This window comes from Portunus trituberculatus, chromosome 1, assembly GCF_017591435.1.
Source record: "Portunus trituberculatus isolate SZX2019 chromosome 1, ASM1759143v1, whole genome shotgun sequence".
Lineage (NCBI taxonomy): Eukaryota > Metazoa > Arthropoda > Malacostraca > Decapoda > Portunidae > Portunus > Portunus trituberculatus.
Window position 1 is genome coordinate 6,599,042 of NC_059255.1, and position 23,706 is coordinate 6,622,747.

General features: G+C 35.7%; 1 protein-coding gene across 20 annotated transcripts in view; it reads left to right on the forward strand.

Moving 5' to 3' along the window:
* LOC123499567 (dynamin-like) overlaps positions 1 to 23,008 on the forward strand; it is a 57,986-nt gene extending 34,978 nt beyond the window's left edge. For 16 of the 20 annotated variants that reach the window (XM_045247755.1, XM_045247897.1, XM_045247983.1 and 13 more), the window contains 2 exons: positions 2,017 to 2,214; positions 8,878 to 16,017. In XM_045247755.1, coding sequence (XP_045103690.1) covers positions 2,017 to 2,214; positions 8,878 to 9,019 — 340 coding nt within the window. In that variant the 3' untranslated portion in view covers positions 9,020 to 16,017. Of the gene's footprint in view, positions 1 to 2,016; positions 2,219 to 8,790; positions 16,018 to 18,208; positions 21,473 to 22,988 lie in introns of those variants that run through there. The other 4 variants (XR_006673041.1, XM_045248974.1, XM_045249057.1 and 1 more) reach the window with 4 other exon arrangements.
* Positions 23,009 to 23,706: the final 698 nt, after the last annotated feature.

A 23,706-nucleotide genomic window follows, 5' to 3' on the forward strand; every position in this document is an offset into this window, starting at 1 on the left:
AGCCCCACTTTCTATCTCTAACATTGCTGTATCTTCCCTTAACCTCCTCCAGCCCCTTTCCTATCTCCTAACACAGCCCTACACGCCTCATATCTCAAAATCACTTTCTTCCTGTCTCTTTTAGCCCTTTCAGTACTGGGACGCATTTTTACCTTGAGTTTTGTGTACCATTAGACCATTTCATTGACAATAATAAAGGTCTATGGAGGTCAGAAGATTAATAGTCATAGTCTTCACAATTTTAATCCCCAACATGAATTTCTGAAGCTGTATAAAATCACCAAATAGTCACCAGAATGAATATGAGATATGATTAGACCATTTTATTGACATTAGGAAGGGTCTATGGAAGGCAGAAGATTAATGGCCACAGTCTTCACTATTCTAATCCCCACATGAATTTCTGAAGCTGTAGAAAATCACCAAATAGTCACCAGAATGAATATGAGGTGTGATTAGACCATATTATTGACATTAGGAAGGGTCTATGGAGGTCAGAAGATTAATAGCCACAGTCTTCACTATTCTAATCCCCCACATGAATTTCTGAAGCTGTATAAAATCACCAAATAGTCACCAGAGTGAATATGGAAATGCATCCTGGTACTGAAGGGGTCAATGCTTGAATGTATTATTTCTCTTGGTTTCTCTCTCTCAGGATTTTGTGTGTCCTCTGCTCTGTGTACTTGAAAATCCACCACACACTTGGCAACATTGCATTCTTGGTGCTGGGACTTAGTGGTGTATTCAGAAATGTTTCCCTCTCTCACTGTGACCATTTTCAAAGACCACAGAGACTATTAGCCAAGTTCTAAAGAGTATTTGTCCTGTTTACAATGCAGAAAACTTGTTAACATGTTACTAGAACCACAGAAACACCCTTAAAAACCTGTGTCACTTCAACTAGACCCTTTGAAAAGAGCATTTGTCCTGTTAGTAATGTAGAAAACTTAGCAAACTTGTTAACATGTCACTAGAACCACAGAAACACCCTTAAAAACCTGTGTCACTTCAACTAGACACCTTTGATAATGCAGAAGACTTGTTAACATGTCACTAGAACCACAGAAACACCCTTAAAAACCTGTCACTTCAACTAGACCCCTTTGATAATGCAGAAAACTTGTTAACATGTCACTAGAACCACAGAAACACCCTTAAAAACCCGTGTCACTTCAACTAGACCCCTTTGATAGATAGTGAAGGTGTGGTGCGGAATTATTTAAGAATATTTACCTTAGATCATTATGTAAGCTTAGTAATGTTGCTTAAACTCATTCATATGCTTAACTGTATGTGATCTCACTCCAAAACATGTAATTAAGTGTTCTGATTCTCTATATTTAGTGATACACAGATTTATAACACTAGAGGATTGGAACCTTTTTACAGTTTTTTTTTTTTTTTTTTTAAGAGGTTCAGATTCCACTAGAAGCATTTTAAGGGGTTTGGATTCCACTTGGTACTGTACACAACACACCGGCCTGCTTCCACCTGTCTTTCCCACCCTAGCCTTGCAAAACTCCACTTCTCTCCACCCTCATTCATCCACCTCTCCATTTTAGAACTTATTCCTTTCTATTTCTTTATTAATTCTAACTTTATTGCATCTATTTGTCTTTTTTTTTGTTTCTTTTATCTTTATTTTTATTGTTTTCTTTCTTCTATCAATTTTTCTTTCTTTATATATTTTTACTGTTTTTCTTCTATTTGTCTTTTTTTTTTTGTTTTTCTTCTATCTACTTATCTTCCTGTCATTTATTTTCTTTATTTATCTTTCGTTTTATCTTTTTCTTCTATTCGTCTTTCTTCTCTCTCTCTCTCCATCTTTCTTCTATCTTCTTATCTTTTATCTATGTCTTCATTTTTTCCTATTTATCTTTCACTTATCAATTTTTCTTCTACCTACTTATCTCTCCTCTTTATCTTCATCTCTTGCTCTATTTATCTTTCTTATCTATCTATCTATGTATTTATTTATTTATTTATTTATATATTTATATTTCTACTCGGCAGGATTGGACAGAGTGGCCCCCCCTCCCCCGGTGGCAATATGAAGAGACCTAACCCACCCCCCAGCCACCCCCAGAGAGTGCCACCCCCTGTCCCTGGTGGTGGCGGCCGCCCTGCCCCCGCCGTGCCATCCCGCCCCACTCCCGCCCCCCCAAGTCGCCAGGGGAACAGTGGGGTGCTGCCTCCTCCTCTCGTGCCATCGTGAGTATTGATGTGTGTGTGTGTGAGTGTGTTGGTTTCATCTGCTTAGTTTTTCTTGATTTTTTTCTCTTTCTTGTCTGTGTCATGTATTCTCTCTCTCTCTCTCTCTCTCTCTCTCTCTCTCTCTCTCTCTCTCTCTCTCTCTCTGTGTCTCTTGCAGTGTGTGTTTGTGTGTGTGTGTGTTTGTAAATAACTTTTCTTAAATAATATCAATAACTCCAGAAAACTCAAATTAACTCTTATGTATGCAAATTCATCTCCTTATTTTTTCGTTTTGTTATCTTTTATTCCCCACACAAGAATCAGAAGACACATGTTATTTCTGTGGTGGTGCAGCAAAACACACAGATTAGCTTAAGTTCTCAAAATAGGTAAGCTTTTTCAAACCACCACTGTCACATTTTGGAAACACTCTTAGGATAAACTTTTAAAAAATATTCTTTCATGTCTTTTTTTTAAGTCATTCTAAGGAGACTTTCAAAAATTTCTTCTTTTCTCATATTTTTGGAACTCAGTCTTAGGATAAACTTTTCAACAATTTCTCTTTCCTCATTTATTTTGGAGATCATTTTAAGGAGACTTTAAAAACTTCTTCTTTTCTCATATTTTTTTTTATTCAGTCTTAAGGTAAAGTTTCAAAAATTTTCTCTTTTCTCAGTTTTTGTAACTCAGTATTTTTGGATAAACTCAATTTCTTTTTTCTCATTTTTGGATAAACTAAGAAATAATTTTCTTTTCCCATTTTTTATAACACATTATTTTTTGGATAAACTCTAACTTCTTTTTTCTGATTTTTGGATGTCATTTTTAAGATAATTTTCAAAAATTTCCCCTTTTCTCATTTTTGTGAATTGATTTTTAGATAACCTTTCAAAATTTCCTCATTTTTTTTATAAACTTTCATAAATTTTCCTCTTTTCTTGTATTTTGTGTGATAAACTTAAACTTAAAAATTTTGCCACATTTTAGGATTAACTTACATTTTTCTCCCATATTTACAAGTTGTACCAGTTTGTCTTTACTTTTTTACGAGAAACCTAATTTTGGATCAGTTTTAGGGCAAACATTCAAAATATTTCCTCAGTTACAATAACGACAACCATTCCATCACAATTGCAATAACTATAACAATTTTCTCACAATCTTAAAATAAACTTAACCTTCTCTCCACTTCAGCTCATTTTAAAGACACACCTACAATATACTACAATACGTGCATCACACTCTACGTAAAATTGGACACTTACTTCCTCAGTTACGTTAGCTTCAACATTTCCATCACAATTTTACTATAAACTTAATTTTCTCTCCCTTAAGTGCATTTTTAGACACACACTTGCAATATACTATAATACACTTTTACGTAAAATTGGCTTACTTATTTACTCCCTCAGTTACGTTACCTTCAACATGTCCATCACAATTTTACTATGAACTTAACTTTCTCTCCTGTAAGTGCATTTTAGACACACTTACAGTACGTACATCACGCAGTTATACGTAAAACTAGCACAATTATTTACTCCATCAATTACGCTAACTTCAACATTTCCATCACAATTTTACGATAAACTTAACTTTCTCTTCCCTTAAGTGCATTTTAGACACTTATATTACAGTACATACATCACACACTTATACGTAAAACTAGTACAATTATTTACTCCATCAATTACGCTAACTTCAACATTTCCATCAAAATTTTACAATAAACTTAACTTTTTCTTCCCATAAGTGCATTTTAGAGACACACACTTACAATATACTACAATACATACATCACACTCACTTTTACGTCAATCTGGCACACTTATTCACTTTTACGTCACCTGTGCTGTGAGTTTTATGTTTTCTGTGACTTTCTTGCATGACCTTAAAGAAAAATGTATGTATTTCTTAATCACTTACATTTTCTCATCCTGTGTGTATGTATGTGTGTTACAGATATCTATGGCATGTGTGTATGTGTATGTATGTATTTAGCTAATTTGCTTGTTTTGTTTTGCTTTTTATGGCTTTTGTGCATGTCTTTCTATTATTATTATTATTATCATTAGATTGTATACAGTTATTACTATACTCTCATTATTTATCAAAGCACAAAGTCTTCGTTTTAACTTTATAAAGCTACAGTTGAAATATTTACAACATACAAGTAATTTAAAAACACTGACTATAGAAATCATAAACGTCACAATTCTAGCGTTTTTAATGGAATTTATCAGGGTTTGGCGAGGAATTAAATACTAGATACTTTGGTGCAGATTATAGAGGATTGGAACCTATTATTGTTGTTTTAATGGGTTTACATGCCATTAGAATAATTTTAAGGGATTTTAAGACATTCAAAATATACTAGCACCATCTTAAGGGGGTTCAAATTCCACTTTCCACTGCTTTAAGGGTTTGGATTTTGTGTATTGTTTTAAGGGTTTCTGATAGTGTTATTGATGTTTTTAAGAGGTTCGGATTCCACTTGTATTGTTTTAAGGGTTCAGATTTCACTAGTGCTGTTTTAAGAGGTTTGGATCCTGTTAAGAGTTGTTTTAAAGAGGTTTGGATGCTTTTTTTCTGCATTGCTTGGATTTCTGTTCTTTATTCTCCTTTTCCTGCACCGTTGCTGCTGTATGCACCCTTATTGTTATTACTATTGTTATTATTGTTACTGTTATTGAGTTTTTTTTTTACTATATTTTGGAAAGGAAAAAAAATGAGAACTACAAACAAGGAAAACAAACTGATATTGATAAACAGCAAAGATAAGGACAAGATTTATTAATTAGAAGAACAAACACACCTATTTGTATAACTTTTTAGTGATTTTATTTTATTTGAGTCTAAACAACAACACAACACAAGGCTTTTTCTATTTTCTCAATGCTTTTCTGGCCATCTCACTAGTGCAAGAGTTAACCAGTACCTTCACTCTTCCAATGGTTAACTCTTGCCCTCTCCACCTCATTAGTGCAAGAGTTAACCAGTACCTTCACTCTTCCAATGGTTAACTCTTGCCCTCTCCACCTCATTAGTGCAAGAGTTAACCAATACCTTCACTCTTTCAATGTTTAACTCTTGCCCTCTCCACCTCACTAGTGCAAGAGTTAACCAGTACCTTCACTCTTTCAATGTTTAACTCTTGCCCTCTCCACCTCATTAGTGCAAGAGTTAACCAGTACCTTCACTCTTCTAATGGTTAACTCTTGCCCTCTCCACCTCATTAGTGCAAGAGTTAACCTTTTTCACTTGTAAACTCCTGTATTCTTTCCATTTCTGTTTTTCTTCCTTTCCCACGACTTAGACACACACACACACACACACACACACACACACACACACACACACACACACACACACACACACAGTTACAAAGGGCATGGTATCTTGGCACATTATAAGTCTGCATGACCAAACAGAGAGCACATAAACGTAATCTTGAATTTTGACGTCATCTGTTGCGTAAAGAGAGTACTGAACCCCAGGCATACCAACATGAACTAATACACCCAGGCTTACCAACAGAAACATTGCATCTATTACCTAGGAACCAACACACTCAAGATTACCAACTCACCAGCATTGTGACACCCAGGCATACCAACATACAGGAATCACACGTTCAGGTCTACCAACAGAAGATACACATATTCCCCCATATTAATTTCTTGTATTTGAATAACTAAAGAGTATAATGGTCTTTGAATCAAGCGATGTATTAAATGACTGTGTGTGTGTGTGTGTGTATGTATGTGTGTGTGTTTAGAATTACAGGTAACTCTCGATTTACACAATAGATGCATTCCAAGAGACATCGCGTATTTCAAAATTTACGTAAAACAAACTTGTAATTCTCACAAGATGGGATGTGGTCCAAATCACGTAGAAGCAAACCAATCACGCAAATTTGATTAATTATGATATTTTTTTCGGTCGCGTATTAACAAAAACACATAAATTAAACGTGCGTAAATCAAGAGTTACCTGTAGTTTGTAATATTATGATGCATTAAGTTAAGATTGGTGAAATATTGCTGGGTTTTTTCTATATATGTACTGGAAATTATTGTTTTGTCTTGTGATTCATAAGATGTTGTTTTGTGCTTGTTATTTGATTCATCCTCTGCCTTCACACACTACTAATGTCATTGTAACTACTGCCGTACATACTAGAAAATTACACGTTGATTGCTTTATACATCTTAATGGGTCGCAAAAGTCTGTGTGTGTGTGTGTGTGTGTGAGTGTGTGAGTGAGTGAGGAGAGGAGAGAGGGAGAGGTTAAGTGACTGAGGTTGTGCGAAATTGGTATAAAAAAAAAGTAAAGAGAATATAATAAAATAAGACAAGGTGAAGCAAAATTATTCTCTACTATTGGAAAAACTCTAATGTGAGGAATTTTTTTGGCAACCTTGCAAAAGTGAAGCCACGAAAACTGAAGGCAATTCTTTACCAAATTTCTCCGATCATTTCCTAACAATGAAAACAAAAACTAGGAGAAGCACAATTACCTATCCAAAATCTCTGAAAAGTAACCATTGAAACAGAAATACCAAGAGATGACTGTGTTTCAAAATTTCTATAAGTGCTTCCAATCCTAATAATAAAAACAAAAATTAGGAGAAACAATTACGTATCCAAAATCTGTGAACAAGCAACCATTCAAACAGAAATACCAAGAGATGACTGTGTTCAAAATTTCTATAAGTGCTTCCAATCCTTACAAAACAAGAACAAGAAAGAAAAATACAATTAATTATCCAGATTTGTAAAAAGTAACTAATGAAAACAAATAACAAGAGGCGACTTCAAAATTTGTAAGTGGTTCCAATCTTCCTATAATAACAAGGAAACACTCATCTATCCAAATTTGTGGTTCCTATCTTCCTATAAAAACACAAAGAAACTCACCTATCCAAATTTGTGAACAAGTAACCAACAAAACAATAATAATACTGGGAAATGATGGTATTCCAAAATTTGTAAGTGGTTCCAATCTTCCTATAGAAAAAGGTAACACTCACCTGTGCAAAATTTATGAAGAGTAACCATTGAAACAAATCATAACTAGAGACTTTATTTTAATTTGCTCTAAGTGCTGTCTTGTACAAAAATAAAACAAACAAGAACAAAAAGAAAAACAAACAATTACGTATCCAAAATTTGTGAACAAGTAACCATGGAAACAAATAAAAAGAGATGACTGTATTCCAAAATTTCTCTGAAGTGGTTCCAATCTTCCTATAAACACTCATCTCCAAAATTTATGAAGAGTAACCAGTGAAAAAATGAACAACACCTAAAGACTATATTCTAAACCTATTCAAGTGTTTCCGATCCTTATACAAAGAACAAGGGCTCTAATATACACCCAAAGTGGTATGAGATGGTCCACTACAGCTCCAGCCCAGTAACACACACAGTCACTCAGGCACTCAGTCACAACCTCTCCCTTTCTCGTGCCTCTACTAACATCTTCCCTCACAACTCCTGCTCTGCTTCCCTACCACCTGTGTGTGTGTGTGTGTATGTATTGGTGATAGTTGATAAAGTGATATACAACAAAAAGACAATAACACATAGCGAATTACGTAAAAAATTGGACAGTTTAAGTGGTTTGCGTAAAAATGTGATGTATTTTCAGTCAGGTATGTAATGTTTTCACTTTGGGCGCACTCAAGGTGGTGGGACGCAGAGCAGGGGTGTGTGTGTGTGTGTGAGTGAGTGAGTGAGTGAGTGAGTGTACAGCCAGGATAGAAAGTTATGTCACGCGTTATCGACTCTTTGTTTCATTTCTTTCATCTGTCGTCTGTGTGTTGTGAGGCATGGTCAGATTTTTTGCATTTACATCAATTTAATGAGGTTAGTGTGTGAGATCATTGTTACGTGAATTGTGGGTTAGTTTGCTAGATATTAGCTTGTGTTGCGTGATTTTGAGTTGATTCCAGATAATTTGCTTATTTTACATTAAATTTTCACTTGTCATTTGCTTACTTTTATATATTACCGATTAGTATATGTGGTAATTCTGTCCAGTGCATCATTTATTTGCTTGTGTTGCGTGATTTTGAGTTGATTCCAGATAATTAGCTCTTTTTGACATCATTGAGTTCACTTTTCATTGACTTACTTTTATATATTACCAATTAGTATATCAGGTAATTATGTCCTTTGCATCATCTATTTCTATTGAAGTTGTTTGATTCTGCTTGTTCTCTTGGGTTACTGAAATCATTTTACGTAACCTCTAATAGTCATGATTGCTTTGTACAATACCCATGCGATTAATTCAGAGTATGGCGTATAGCAACAGTGTCAGAGCAGTGACAAATGTAAGGCAACCAAAAGACAAGGCAGCGTTAGATAAAGAGTAAGACGACATTAAGAATATGAATTAAAAAATAAGACATCGTAGTTAAAGGGAAAGACGCGCGTGGCATGACACTACCCGAACTGTACAAGCATGGCAGAGATGAGCACGGAGGAAGAGGAGGAGAGAAGGAGGAAGGAGAATGGAGAAGGAGGAGGAGAGTACACTTAGACAACAATACTAACAATAGCTGGTTATGTTACGTTTCTCTAGCCGGCGCTGAGTACATTTCCTCCTCCTCCTCCTCTTCCTATCCTTCTCCTCCTCCTTCTCCACCTCCTGCATTCCCCCCACCTTCAGCCGCCCTGGGAGTGGTCCAGGGATAGGGGGCAACCCACCTCTCCCCCAGAGGGTCCAGCAGGCCGCCATGAACGCCGCTGCGGGGGCTGCCGTGAATGCCGCAACCAGCGAACTCATGTCCTCTTTTGGATTCAAGAAATAAATCAACTTGTCTGTCTGTCTGTGTGTGTGTGTGTGTGTGTGTGTGTGTGTTTGTCCGTCTGCTTCTGTCTGTCTGTCTGTCTGGCTGGCTGGCTGGCTGGCTGGCTGGCTGGAGAAGAGGGACGGAGAAAGGAAAACTTGTATTTGTTGCTGGATTGGTGACAAAAATCCAGTGTGTTTGTTAGTTTGACTGACTGACTGACTGGAGTGTTGGTCAGTTAGTGAATGGCTGCCTGGCTGACTGGCTGGTTGACCGACTACTTGAGTGGGTCAGTTAGTTTGTCAGTTAGCTTGCTGACTGACTTACAGACTGGTTGAGTGAGTGTTACGCCTCAGATAACAACACCTGTCATTATTATTGTTATTATTATTATTATTATTATTATTGTGTTGCTAGGTTAGGTATTGCTGATTGTCGACGTAGTTATTGTAATGTGTTTGTTCTGGAAAGCTTGATTGATTTCACATTGCATCAACTTTTTCCAAATTTGATGTAACTGAGAGCAAAGATTGTGTGTATTATTTAAAATGTGATTCTCTTGTGTTTAGGGAGGCAGTTTGAAGTGAGCTATGCACCACCACACTCTTGACTGTTGGTGAAGGAAGTGATGGCAAGATGCATAATATATCTAAATTTATTCCACATTTAGAAACCAATTTGACGTGATAAATATACACCACAGATTCATGACTGCCAGTGAAGGAATGATGGCAGACTCGTGGATTAATTTGTTGTCTTGCATTGATATTGTGAAGTACGTTTTATAATTTGTGATAGTGAGATGTGATAAAAACAGCCAGACACATTCCTCTGCAACATACCACACACCTGCATATGAGTAAGATTTGTCGTACGTAATCAAGATGTGATACGTAAAGAAAGTGAAGGATTTGTGATTTTGACAAGTGAAAAAAGACAAAACATTCCAAATACAGCTGTTATCCTTACTGCCTTCATGACACATTACTCCAGCTGTGTACGTCAAAAATTTATGTAGTACGTAAACAAAATTAAGGATTCGCAAAATTGACTAGTGCTACAGACAGTCAGACATTCCAAATACAGCCATGATAAATCTTACGGCAACTATATACATCCCAAATGAGTATAATGCTAAAACAAAATTAGATTCGTAATATTGACTTCAAACAGGCACATTCCAAAATACAGCCATCATTACTTTCACTGCACTAAATCTTACGTTAACAATATATGTAATGAAATTAATGCAGGTAATAATGAAATAGACAGTAAATATCAAGAGATGGCTCAGACAAACAGACAGACACAATCCCAGCATTTTCTGCCATCATTGCCTTCCTAATTAACGCTTCATACCAAAGGATTTCGTTATGCTTCCGTGTTCAGTTAGGTTAGGTTCACTTGGCTAAGGCGATGCAGTTTAGTTTGGTTAGGTTAGGTGAGGTTATGTTCAGTCACTCACAAACCTGACCTAAGTTATTTCCTGTTTTTTTTAAGTTGTCAAACCTTATCAAGCTAGTTTTGTTAGTTTAGGTTAATTTGTTTAAGGTGAAGCAGTTTTTTGGTAAGGTTAAGGTTGGGTTCAGTCATTCACAGCTGTTTTATGTTTCTTTAAGTTATCAAACCCATTTAAGCTAGTTTGGTTAGGTTAGGTTGAGTTTGCTAAGCTGACGCAAACTAAAAGCTGTGTTCTATTTCATTAAGTTGTCATGTCTGTTCAAGCTAGTTTCGTTAAGTTAATATTAGGTTAAGTTGAGTAGTTGAGTTTTCTATGCTCATTAAACCAAGCCAGTTTCATCAGGTCTAATTTGCTAACCTAACCTAACCAAGCTACAGTAAAATAGTTTCATTCATAGCCTCAGTAATCAACCAGGCCAGCCGTGCCTCAATGCTCTCTACAAAAGAGTTACTATAGGGTCATTCAAGTTCCCCAACCTAACCTAACCTAACCTAATCCAGTATAGAATAATTTGACGTAACCTACCTTTAGCTACAATTTATTCCGTGATGTTAAGTTACACTGCACTTGTTTCTATGTTAGTCGTGTACAATGTCTTTTTTTCCCCAAACCTAACCTAATAGAATAATGTGACGTAACCTACCTTAAGTTACAATTTATTCCATGATGTTAAGTTACATTGCACTTGTTTCTACGTTAGTCTTTTGTACAACATCTTCTTTTTCTGAGCTTTATTTATTGACGCATTGCAATACTGACGTACATACCGGGCATGTTAAAAAAAAAAAAGCGGCATTACTGTTTACGTAGTGTGAGTTCGGATCTCCTTCGTAATACTGGCAAAACTAATCACGCATTCTCAAACTTTTCACTATTCTTCGCAATTTTAGTTCCTCACACAGAGTTATTTAGGTTCCCAAGAGCATTTTAGTGATTTTGTAGTTTGACAAGCACCAGTGGATGTGTTGTAACCTTAATAATCTTGATCTTGAAAGCTGGTCAGAAAAACAAAAAGGACAAATTTGATGCATTCATGTTTGAGGTAAATACAGAGAGAGAGAGAGAGAGAGAGAGTGATTGTGTGTGTGTGTGTGTGTGTGTGTGTGTGTGTGTGTTCAAAAGCTAAACAGGATGTCATGATAGAAGCCAAAATACACTCTGAAATCCGTCAGTCAGTCCGTTGTTGGCAAGAATTCAGTTTGGGCATGCTAGGTCAGTCAGTCAGGCAAGAATATGTCATGTACAGTCAGTTAATCAGTTAGTGGGAAAATACAGGATGGGCACCAGTCAGTCAGTCAGTCGTACAGTCAGTCAGTCAGTCATTGCTAGACACAACCAAGCAACACACAACAAGACAGAGAAGATGTATGAAACGTGAAAGCATAATTTTCGTTTTTACAATCGTTCCCGTCACAAGAACTATGTAACAAACACACACACACACAAAGATGCAAAGTGTAAGGAAGGTAAATGTTTCAACTGTGACAAATTTGACCAAAAAAAAAAAACATATTACACACAAAACAAAGAAAAAATTAAGCAGACAAGAATTTTTGATGTTGAAGCTTCACAAAATCGTTTCTCGACAAAATTTAAGCTTAGATTTTTTGGACGTAAAACTTGACAAAATCATTTCTCTTCCACCTCCTCATTGTTTTTCTCGACATACGGAGGAAAGCAAACCACAGCAGTGCATATCTCTGGGGTATTCACTTGTACATACATATAATAGTAATACTAGTAATGATAACCCACTAATAGTAATAATAATAATAATGATAGTAATAATAATAATAATATCAGAGTACATATATATATTATATATAATAATGAAGAAAAACTGATATATTATGTTGATACAATGACATGTTTGTAAATTGATCTTTTACGTCTTATTGTGTACATTGTTTGGAGGATGTAAACAGACAAGTGTGTGTGTGTGTGTGTGTGTGTGTGTGTGTGTGTGTGTGTGTGTGTGTGTTGGACGCTTCATTCATCTATCAGTTACACGCTTAAGTTCATTTTACCAAAGAACGTAATGGTGTCATTGCAACTATTACTACTATCACTATTACTGGTTGCTCTTGTCTGTCTGTCTGTCATTAGCCTGTGCTTTTAAACCTTCCAGCACCTCATCTCTCTCACATAGTGGGCCACAGAGGAGCCTGGCATGGTTTGCGGGGGTGTTTGTGACTAGCAATAGCAAAGCAAGGATACTGCACACTCAAAACACCCTTGAAAACTTTACCAATCTTCTCTGTGGCCTTAGAAGACAGTCCTGCTGAGAGAAAGCTTTTAAGAATACAGGCCTTTTGTGTGTGTGTGTGTGTGTGTGTGTGTGTGTGTGTGTGTGAAGGCACTTGTGTTTACGTTGGTGTTTTCATATCAGTGGATGTTGAGCGTTTCAGAGTTTATTACTACGCACTCTTTTCACTGTTGCCATCTTGTGTTGCTGCCTGGGATGGTGTTGTTGTCAGTGTGAGGGTAACCTAACCTAACCTAACCTAGGAACATGTATGAAGGGAAACCTAACCTAATATTACCTAGGATTACGTGACAGAATATAAGGATCAGGGGTCACTGTATACTGGATGATGACTGTGTGAGCGTAACCTAACCTAACGTGACCTAGGAGTGTGTGTAAAGATGGATCTAACCAAGCTTGACCTAAGACCCTGAAGATGGATCGGCGGTTACTGAATGATGCTAGAATGACGATATTACCTAATGTGACCTAGAAATGTGAGGGTATGTTAGGGGGTCACTACTGAGGATAACCTAACCTAACGACCTAGAATTAATGGTCAGTTGAGTAATTCTTCACCGGATGACGTTCTTAGAGTGGATCTAACCTAATCTAATTGTAAGCGTTGGGCGATCAATGTTGCTTAAGAATAAATGGCATATGACTTGACAAATGCTGTAGAAATTAGACTTGATCAACGTAGCATATTGGCCAGTTAGATTGAGATTAATGTGTTGAAGATGTCGAGCAAGGCATTGAGGAAGAAAAGGATGTTACGTAGTGTGAATGAGACGTCAAGGAAGACACAGATAATATTACATAGTGTCATAGATTCAAGTTCATGTGTTGAGATATAGAGTAAGTCGTTAAGGAAGACTGAAGGATGTTACGTAGTGTGAATGAGACAAAGCAAGACACAGATAATATTACATAGTGTCTTAGATTCAAGTTCATGTGTTGAGGAGATATAGAGTAAGTCGTTTAGGAAAACAGAAGGATGTTACGTAGTGTGAATGAGACAAAGCAAGACAGAATTTTAGTGTCAGGTGTAAGAAAAGACGGATGTTGTTACGTAGTGAGACGTAAAGCAAGACATAATAGTGTCAGGCATAAAAGAAAGACAATGATCTTGTGTATGGAGTGAGGCATAAAGAAAGACACAGAAGGGATAATATTACGTAGTGGTGCTTGTAGTTGTTGTGTTTGTCTGTCTCACACAGTGTTTGTTATTCCTCTCACCACTACATACATGGTAACCTAACGTAACCTAACCTAACATTTCTAACTGTACATTGACGCTCTCCCCACCCTCACACACCCTCAGTCTCTCTCTCCCTAACTATTCAAGTGACCTAGAGAGAAGCAGGCAATTGTTATGATGCTTTGCCACATGTAAGTCGCTGTTTGGACCCTTGCCTTCATACACGCTTGCTATACTCTATGCAGAAAACAAAAGAGAATGTATGTTTATTGAAGTTTGATATGATGACTTTTATTTAAGTTTGCACCGAGATAAGATGAAAAACTAAGCAAATGTAGGTTTCTGAAGTTGCGTAAAGAGTTATGAGATTTTGAAGTTTAAAGAGCAAAAAGTATAAAAAATGAATCTGAATAATTAGTAAAACACTGGACAAAAGTAAAATATTTGAAATTTGAAGGGGAAAATAAAATGAATAAAGGAAACCTGCATGAAATTGGACTAGAAAGGCCTTGAACAATATAAGAAAACACAAATAAGATAAGAAAAAATAATGTATAAAAATGACAAAGCAAATTATTTAAAGTAGGTATTTAACGTAATCCCAAAAAGGGCGACTTGGATGTGGTAAAGTCTGGTAAATGCAATAATATATAAGACTGTGTGTGTGTATGTACGTAGTGTCTAGCTCATGTCACGTATACAAGCGTCCCTGTGCGTGTGTGTGGATGTGTGGGTGAGTGTATGTGTGTGGGTGTAAATCATTCATTCCAACTCTTACTGTTCTTGTTGTTGATTCCAAAGTTGTTAAGTATAGTCGTTTAAACCAGTGGAAGTTAATTGTAGACGTAAAACAATACAAGGAAGTGTGTATTACCAAAAGAGGCTTGTAGAATGATGGGGGTGTGTGTAGGGATGAACAACGTAGAATAGGTAGGTACGTGGCAGTGCATTACGTAGTGTCTCCAAGCAACATGTAGAGAGAAGGTTTTACGTTGTAGTCAATGCGACGTAGTGTGTGGCGTGACGCACTTTGCAGGAAAAAATAATGTGTAATTCGATAGTTAAGCATTAAATTGAAATGGCAGAAACACATTGTCATAATTGTAATGTTAATGATAAAGTTTCATCATACTTGATAAGGAAGTCAGTAAAAATTGGCCTTAAAAATGCTGCAAATTTTTGGCGTTATAGATACAAAAAATTTGCCTTCAATATAAAAACATCAAAATTTTACTGAACTTTGGTTAAAACATTAGAAAGACATAAGAATGAAATGGTGCAGTGTTTATCTCAAACACGAAAGGAGAGGGAAGCAAACGAGGGACTTGCCAGCCAAACGGGAGAGACATACTTGATTTATCGGGGGTCATCCGAGTGTTTGTTTGTCGTGTCAGTCCAACAGAGAAGCAGTAATCTTGACCTTTACTCTTCCAATGGCAATCTTAATCTTGGTCTTTATTCTTGCTGTTTTGCCCGACATAATAAATAAATAGAATAAATCGCAGTCTTCACACAGTTTTGTGGGTTTCTGTCTCGGTTCATGGCAAAAAACAAATACAATAAGTGCTGACCTTAAATAAATAAACAACTTTGGTCTCTGTTGTTCCTGAAAAAAGAAGGATAAACAGTAACAATCTTGATCTTGGTCTTGGTCTGAGTATTTACCGCCAAAAACAAAAACACTAATCCTCATCTCAATCAACAATATCTTCCTCGGTCTCAGTCTCAGTTCTTCCCGTCAAAACGAAAGAAACCAATAACAATCTTGATCTTGGTCTTGATCTGGTCTCGCCAAAAGGAAAAAAATCGATCTTGACCTTGATCTTGCTACTTCCTACCTCAAGGAAGCAGCAATGTGTACATATAACATATATTGGTATGTGCTTGTCTGTTTTATGAGTGTGTGTGTGTACAAATGAAGCACACTCTTGTACACACACACGCCAAGAAAAGTTTATTTATACATGCATATATATGTGTATGTATATGTATGTATGTATGTATATTTTACAGTAGAGATGTAGAGATGATCTGTGGGTAATATGGGTGTGAGTTACCCATTCATTTCTCCCTGTTATTACCTGCCTGTGTACAATAAAGGTGTAATGTTAGGACTCGTATTATTACCCAACAGCATCACTACACCACACCAACACCACAAAACACTGCCTGTAACCTAACCTAACCTAACCTTGCCTTAACCTGTCCTAACCTAACCACCTTACCTGATCTAACTTCAAAGTTTCTTATGTAACCTTATAACCCGACACCATCATTGCCTGACCTTATTTGACCTAACCTAATCTTAACCAACGTAACATAACTCTTCCTAACATAAAATAACTTGATCTTGACTTAAACTTAACTTACCGTATCTCGACATCACCTAATGCTGCCTAACCAACCCCTCTTAACCTAACCTAACGTAACCCAACTATCATAAATTCACTCTTCTACGCCCGATACATACCGTTTTCTTTGTTATAGTACATTTTGCTTGTTACATTTAAGTTTGTGTGACTGTGTGACGTAACTTACCAGTAAAAGAAGAATATTTACAAGTTTATGAAAGATGTCAAAATTGTTTATCATAACTATTGATTCATGATCTTTATTATTGTAGTGGATATTATTAATGGTTATTGTTGTTATTATTGCTTGTAGTTGTAGAGTTATTAATAGTAGTGGAAGTAGTAGTAGTGTAGCAATCAGATAAACTATTACTTACTAAGGTCTTAAGTGTTTCTACTATTCAACACTTGCTTGCTCACAAATATTGACTCATTACTTACAATACAAAGGCTGTGTTTGGCCAGCTAATGCAGGACAAAACATGACTTGTAATATATATATAAAAAAAAAAAAAAAAGGAATATTCGACTTCAACATTTAAAGGACTGGAAGAAACGAATGACCTTAAAAATATCTTTGTTCCAGCTTGCCTTGTGTGTGTGTGTGTGTGTGTGTGTGTGTGCGTGTGCAGAAATGACATTTAAGTTTATTTCTGTGTGTCTGTGTGAGTGTGTGTTTTGATTTTGTGTGTGTGTGTGTGCGTAACTTTCTATCACTCTAGCTGTCCCAGAAAGGCTTCAATAAGTTAAGTATATTTCATAATGTTCTCTAGTTTGTAGTCGTTGCTTTAGAAATAGTGTGTGGGTTTAGAGTGAAGTGTGTCGCCTTGTCAGTCTAGTCTGTGAGCTGTCTGCTGGTCCACGAGCCATGCCCACTTTGCCTCCTCTCTCTCCTCATTGGTCGATTCGAATTGCTCGTGACTCATCCTCGAAGTTGAAGATATTCTCAATTGAAAAACACTTATAATTAGTGTAAACCTTAAAAAAAATTAGTTGATTGATAAAGGTCATATATTTTCATCAAAACATCCTTGAAAACTCCGGTAACTTCTATTTACAAATGGTAAAGGTTCATAATCTTTGCTAAACCTAATAGAATCAATAATAACTTGTAGCACAGCTTGCAAAAAGAACACTGGAGATGAACCAACACTTTTTTTAAGACTGGAATGAAATCAGAGAGAGAGAGAGAGAGAGAGAGAGAACCATAGCAAGATAGAGGCAAAGATCTGGCTTGCAGATCACAATATCACACAGTATCTCTACGTATTTCTCCTTGTGTGAAAATCCTTGAGTTTTTCTGTGGCTGTCTTGATAACGTAACCAAACTTCACTAACACTAAGCTTACCAAACTAACACTAAGCTTACATAATGGCCATCGCTTGCCACTGAGTCACTGTCATGAACTGTCTGGGTGGATATAAGGAATTAAGGTTATTTTGGTCTTTGCTAAGCTACAGATGTATTTAATAGATTGTAGTGCAGAAGTTTAAAGTTTTATATGATTAATGCAAAGATTGATGTAGTAATGGAGGTTAATTTAGGCATTGGGGTTGTGTTGATGTTATTTCTAACTATTGATGTGAAATTGTGTAGAAAAAATGGTCATTTATTTCATACATGATTGGAAAGAAAAAGCTAATGAATGAGAAATTATTACTTTATCTTATGAGGAACATTAACAGCGAAAAAGAAAACAAGTGAGCAAAGATATAAAAAAAAATGAATAAGACAAAAATTAATAAATAGGTTATAAAAAAAAAATTATAACATTTGAAAGGAAGATAAATGAAATAAAGAAACAAAAAGATAAACTAAGTAGATACTATTAAGATTACAAACTTTGAAAAAGACACCCCAAAAAGTGAAGAAAATCGAAAAAATACCCTTAATCTTAGCATCGCCAATGAAATAATGTAAACAATCTTGATCCTGATCTTGATATTTCAGACGCCCGGTGCCAATCGTCCCCCCAAGAGTCCCGGACAGACCCCAAGTCCTGCACCGGCCACACTGATCACCCAAGAGCCGCCAGGGAACAGAAGCGGGGCAGGGCGGAGCGGGACAGGGGGGGGACGGGATAGGGCGGGACACCTCTATTTAAGCCAGCAGGAATTAAATTAAGGCCCATAGCGTTACCTTATGTTACCTATTGTTACCTCCTCTGTGATGGTGTGGTGGACCTAAAGAAAATGGGTGTTTTTGGAGCGTGGACTGATGTGTTTTTTGTCTTTTTTTTTTTTTTGTGTGTGTGTGTGTGTGTGAGGTGTGGCAGGTTTTCAAGGGTGTTTTTGTGGTCCCAGTGTGTGTTTAGGAAGGATTTGGAGTGTTGCTAGGTTTGATTAGATGTTATTTGGGTTTATTAAGGATGATTCGAGAAGTTATCTGGAGTTTTCAAGCACGTTTTCATGATTTGAGAAATTGTTTAGAGTTTTAAGGATGTTTTTGTGATTCAGTTAGAAGTTATTTTGGTGTTCGTCGATGTTTTATTTGTGATTCGAGAAATTATTTGGGTTTTCAAGGAAGTTTTCGTGATTTTTGGGAGGCTTAGCAAGGTTTGACTGGAAGTTGATAGAGTTTGTAAGAATGTTACTGTTGTTCTCATGGTAGGAGTGGAAGTTGATAGGGGGTTTTGAAGAGTGTTTTCATGGTTCGAGTAGCAATATGGCAAGGTTTATGAGTGTTCGATAGCCTTGATTGGAAGTTATTTTGGTTTTTCGTGGAAGGCTTCATTGGTCGCTAGTTTGACAGGGTATAGTGGAAATTATTGGAGTCTTCAAGGGTGTCTCTGTGGTTCTATAGTTTGACAGGCTGTAGTGGAAATTAATGGGAGTTTTCAAGGGTATTTCCATGGTTTTAACGGGCTGTACTGGAAATTATTGGAGTTTTCAAAGAGTATTTTCATGGTTTTAACAGGCTGCAGTAGAAATTATTGGAGTTTTTCAAGGGTGTTTTCATGGCTATAGTTTGACAGGCTGTATTGTGGAAATTATTGGAGGTTTTCAAGGTTTTAATAGGCTTTAGTGGAAATTACTGGCTTTTTTCATGGGTGTTTTCGTGGTTCTATAGTTTGACAGGCTGTGGTGGAAATTACTGGTGATTGCAAGGAGTTTTCATGGTTCTAGTGATAGTTTGACAAAAATCCTGAACCATCAACGGGAAGAGCACCCCCTTGAGAACTTAGCCTAACCTCACAGTGGCCTTGGAAAACAGTTAACGGCAGAACAAACGCATCAAAACATGAGCCTGGATTTGTTAAAGAGTGAATGAGTCGACGACCAAACGGTGACTGTGTTAGTCTGGGACGATGAGTTTACGCTCTCTTGTGATTGTTAGTTTAGGATGGACTGTGGAGAGTTTGTCTGTTTGGGAAGACGTAAAGATGTGTGTATGTGTGTGTGTGTTTGTATGTTTCTATGTATTATCAGGAAGTTTCGTTTTCTTTTTCTTTTCTTTTCTTTTCTTTTTTTTTTTTTTTTTTTTTTTTTTTGTGCTTTAGTTATATTGAAAAGTGTATTTTTTATTTATTTATTTTTTTTTTTTATTTGAATCCTTAAAGAAATTTGCCAGTAGTATTTAACTTTTTCTTAGCTTTTATCATTTTCTACGATTCTACACCAAATGATTCAATAAAAAAAAACTGGTGCTTTCGTTAAACCTTCCATTACGTAAAAGCCACCAGCATCTCACCATTTCCTTTGTCTGTCATTATACGCAACACAAAACAACAAAAACGGAACTGGTGCCAATATTAAACCTTTTAAAACGTAAAACTCACCAGCACTTCATAATTTTCTGTTCTATTATTTTACGTAGCACAAAACAAGATGAAAAAATAACTGATGCCTATGTTAAATCTTCCAATACGTAAGGCTCACCACCATTCTGTATCAATTTTCTATTTATTATTTTACATCAAACAAAACAAGATAAAAAAAAATAATAACTAGTGCCAATATTAAACCTTCCAAAATGTAAAACTCGCCAGCATTCCATTATTTTCTTTTTATTGTTTTACGTCAAACAAAATAAGAATAACTTACTGTTTTACGCAACACTGAAGATGAAAAATGACTGGTGCCAATATTAAACCTTCTAAAACGTAAAACTCGCCAGCATGCCATTATTTTCTTTTTATTATTTTACGTCAAACAAAATAAGATAATAGTATAGCTGGTGCCAATATTAAGCCCTCCGTTACATCAAAACCTCACCAGCATTCTATAATCATTTTTTCATTATTTTACGTAACACAAAAGAAGATAGAAAAAAATAACTGGTGAGACAAAAATAGAAAAAAAAACCTGCTGACTGTATTAAACCCTCCACTACATCAAAACCTCACCACCATTCTATAGTAATTTTTTTCATTATTTTACGTAACACAAAAGATAAATAAAAATAACTGGTGAGATGAAAATAGAAAAAAAAACCTGGTGACTGTATTAAACCTTCCACTACATCAAAACCTCACCACCATTCTATAGTAATTTTTTTCATTATTTTACGTAACACAAAAGAAGATAAAAAAAAATAACTGGTGAGATGAAAATAGAAAAAAAAACCTGGTGACTGTATTAAACCCTCCACTACATCAAAACCTCACCACCATTCTATGCTAATTAGATTTTTAATATCTTACGTAACACAAAGGAAGAAAAAAATGGTGAGAGAAAATATGCAAAAACAACCTGGTGACTATTAAACCCTCCACTACATCAAAAGATCACCAGCATTCTATATTTATCTTTTTCTCTCTCATTGTACGTAACACAGCCCGTCAAAACATAGAAGATTAAGAACAACTACGTAAAAAGAAAAAAACTGGCTTTGCGTTTATTTTATTTACTTATTTCTTTATTAATTTATTTTATTTTATTTTCATTTTTTATTATTATTTTATTATTGCTTATTTATTTATTTATATATATTTTTTTTTTTTTACCTAAGTCATAGAGTGCGGAAAGGTGTGTTTAATTTGACGTAATGTTGAGAGTGTGTGTGTGTGTGTGTGCGTGCTTACGTTAATTCTTGGGATATTTTGATATGGATTTGTATGTGTATATTGTATAGATTCTCTCTCTCTCTCTCTCTCTCTCTCTCTCTCTCTCTCTCTCTCTCTCTCTCTCTCTCTCTCTCTCTCTTGTAATGTGGCCAGTGATAATCCAGTCATTAAGGCCTTTGTAGTTATTATTATTACTATTATTACTATTATTTTGAGTGTTATTCATTTTCCTCCTCCTTCATCCTCAAACTACTTAACATTGAAAACACACACACACACACACACACACACACACACACACACACACACACACACACACACACACACACATCAAGCTTCTGTGATAACCCCCTTTCAGATAATTACATATAAATAACATAAAGTAATTCCTGATAACTAAACAGCACTGCCTTACTGAGTGTAATTATGTAATTGGCATTGTAATTACTGTCCTGCCATGTGTAATTGTTGTAACTATTGTAACTACTCTGCTTGTTTGTGTTGAGTCTGTTACCAAAGAGAGAGAGAGAGGGAGAGAGAGAAAGATTTGATAGTGTGTATATCCGATTCTCTTAACACTCTCTCTCTCTCTCTCTCTCTCTCTCTCTCTCTCTCTCTCTCTCTCTCTCATGCAGATTATATAGAAAAAAGAAATAATTGACATTCCAGCTTTGATTATAAAGAGAAAGATTAATTAAAAAAGTAAAATGTGTATATATATTTCAAGTGTATGTGTGTGTGTGTGTGTGTGTGTGTGTGTGTGTGTGTGTGTGTGTGTGTGTGTTTTCAAGTGCCAAATTTTGCATATAAATTCTTCTTCTTCTTCTTCTTCTTCTTCTGTGTGTGCAAGAAAAGGAAATCTAAAAGTAATAATAATAATAATAATAATAATAATAATACACTTGTATGAATATTTATGTATATAAGTATAGATATGTATGTATGTATGTATGTATATGTATTTAGTATGATGATAGTGATAATAATGGTGATGATGATGATGATTATTATTGAGTAGTGTTAAGTTTCATTGCAGTCAAATTAATATTAACTTGTTTGTATATTATTATTATTATTATTATTATTATTATTATTATTATTATTATTATTATTATTATTATTTTTAACAAGATTATAACACTCTCTCTCTCTCTCTCTCTCTCTCTCTCTCTCTCTCTCTCTCTCTCTCTCTCTCTCTCTCTCTCTCTCTCTCTCTCTCTCTCTCTCTCTCTCTCTCTCTCTCTCCACAAAAAATGTTGTATATTTAATGTAATTACAAAAACAAATATCAGATTCTCAATTCACTTAACACTCTCTCTCTCTCTCTCTCTCTCTCTCTCTCTCTCTCTCTCTCTCTCTCTCTCTCTCTCTCTCTCTCTCTCTCTCTCTCTCTCTCTCTCTCTCTCTCTCTCTCTCTCTAAAATAGAAAACAAACTAAATAAAGTTACTAAATCAATAAAATAAACAAGATTAATTTTGGATTAGATATGATTGTGTCTGTCTGTCTGTCTGTCTGTCTTCTGTCTGTCTGTCTGTCTGTCTGTCTGTATATAGCATTACTCTCTCTAAGTGGAACCAAATAAACTGTATATGCATTTTTCCTGTATTTTCACTAATTTGTTTATAGATTTTAATGTATGTGTGTATTTTGAGTTTTGTTAAGTTTTTTGACAGGAAGAGGAGGAGGAGGAGGAGGAAGAAGAATATTATGAAAGAAAGAAAAAGGAGAGAGAGAGAGAGAGAGGAAAACACGTAATGGAAAGAAGGAAGAGAGCAATATTGATAAAAGAAAGAGGCAAAACAGAAAGAAACGAAAAAAGAAAGCAGAAGAAAGAAACTAGCAAACAGAATAAAGAAAAAAATAATAAAAAACAACAAAACGAGAAGAAAAAAAAAAAAACTAAACTAAATTAATAAAAAAAAAGATAAAAAGAAATAGGAAAGAATAGGAATAAAAGAAACAGATAACAAATAAAACGAAAAGAAAAAAACTAGATAAAGAAAAAAACGAAATAACACAAATATAGAACAACATACACAAACTTCCCGTAAACAGGCACCATATGACGGATTCCCAGGATAGAGGGAGACCATAATAACGAAAAAATGCCTTTAGTCACATCCCGCGGGAGAAAATGACTCGTAAATCTTTGAAACACGAGATAAAGATGGGAGAGGAGGAGGAGGAGGAGGAAGGGGAAGAAGAAGAAGAAGAAGAGGAGGAGGTGTACAGTACAATGACACCCCCCCTCGGGAACTCAGGAATCGAAGGAGGGACAGCCAGATAAGGTTTAAACAAGTGAACCAAAGTCTTTTCAGGTTATGAGGGAATGGAAAGGGTTTTTTTTTTAGTAGGTGTCTTAAAGTAGATGTGCTCGTGGCCATACAGACACTCAGGAGAAATTAATAAGGCTGGAAATAAAGGAGAATGTATTGTGATGTG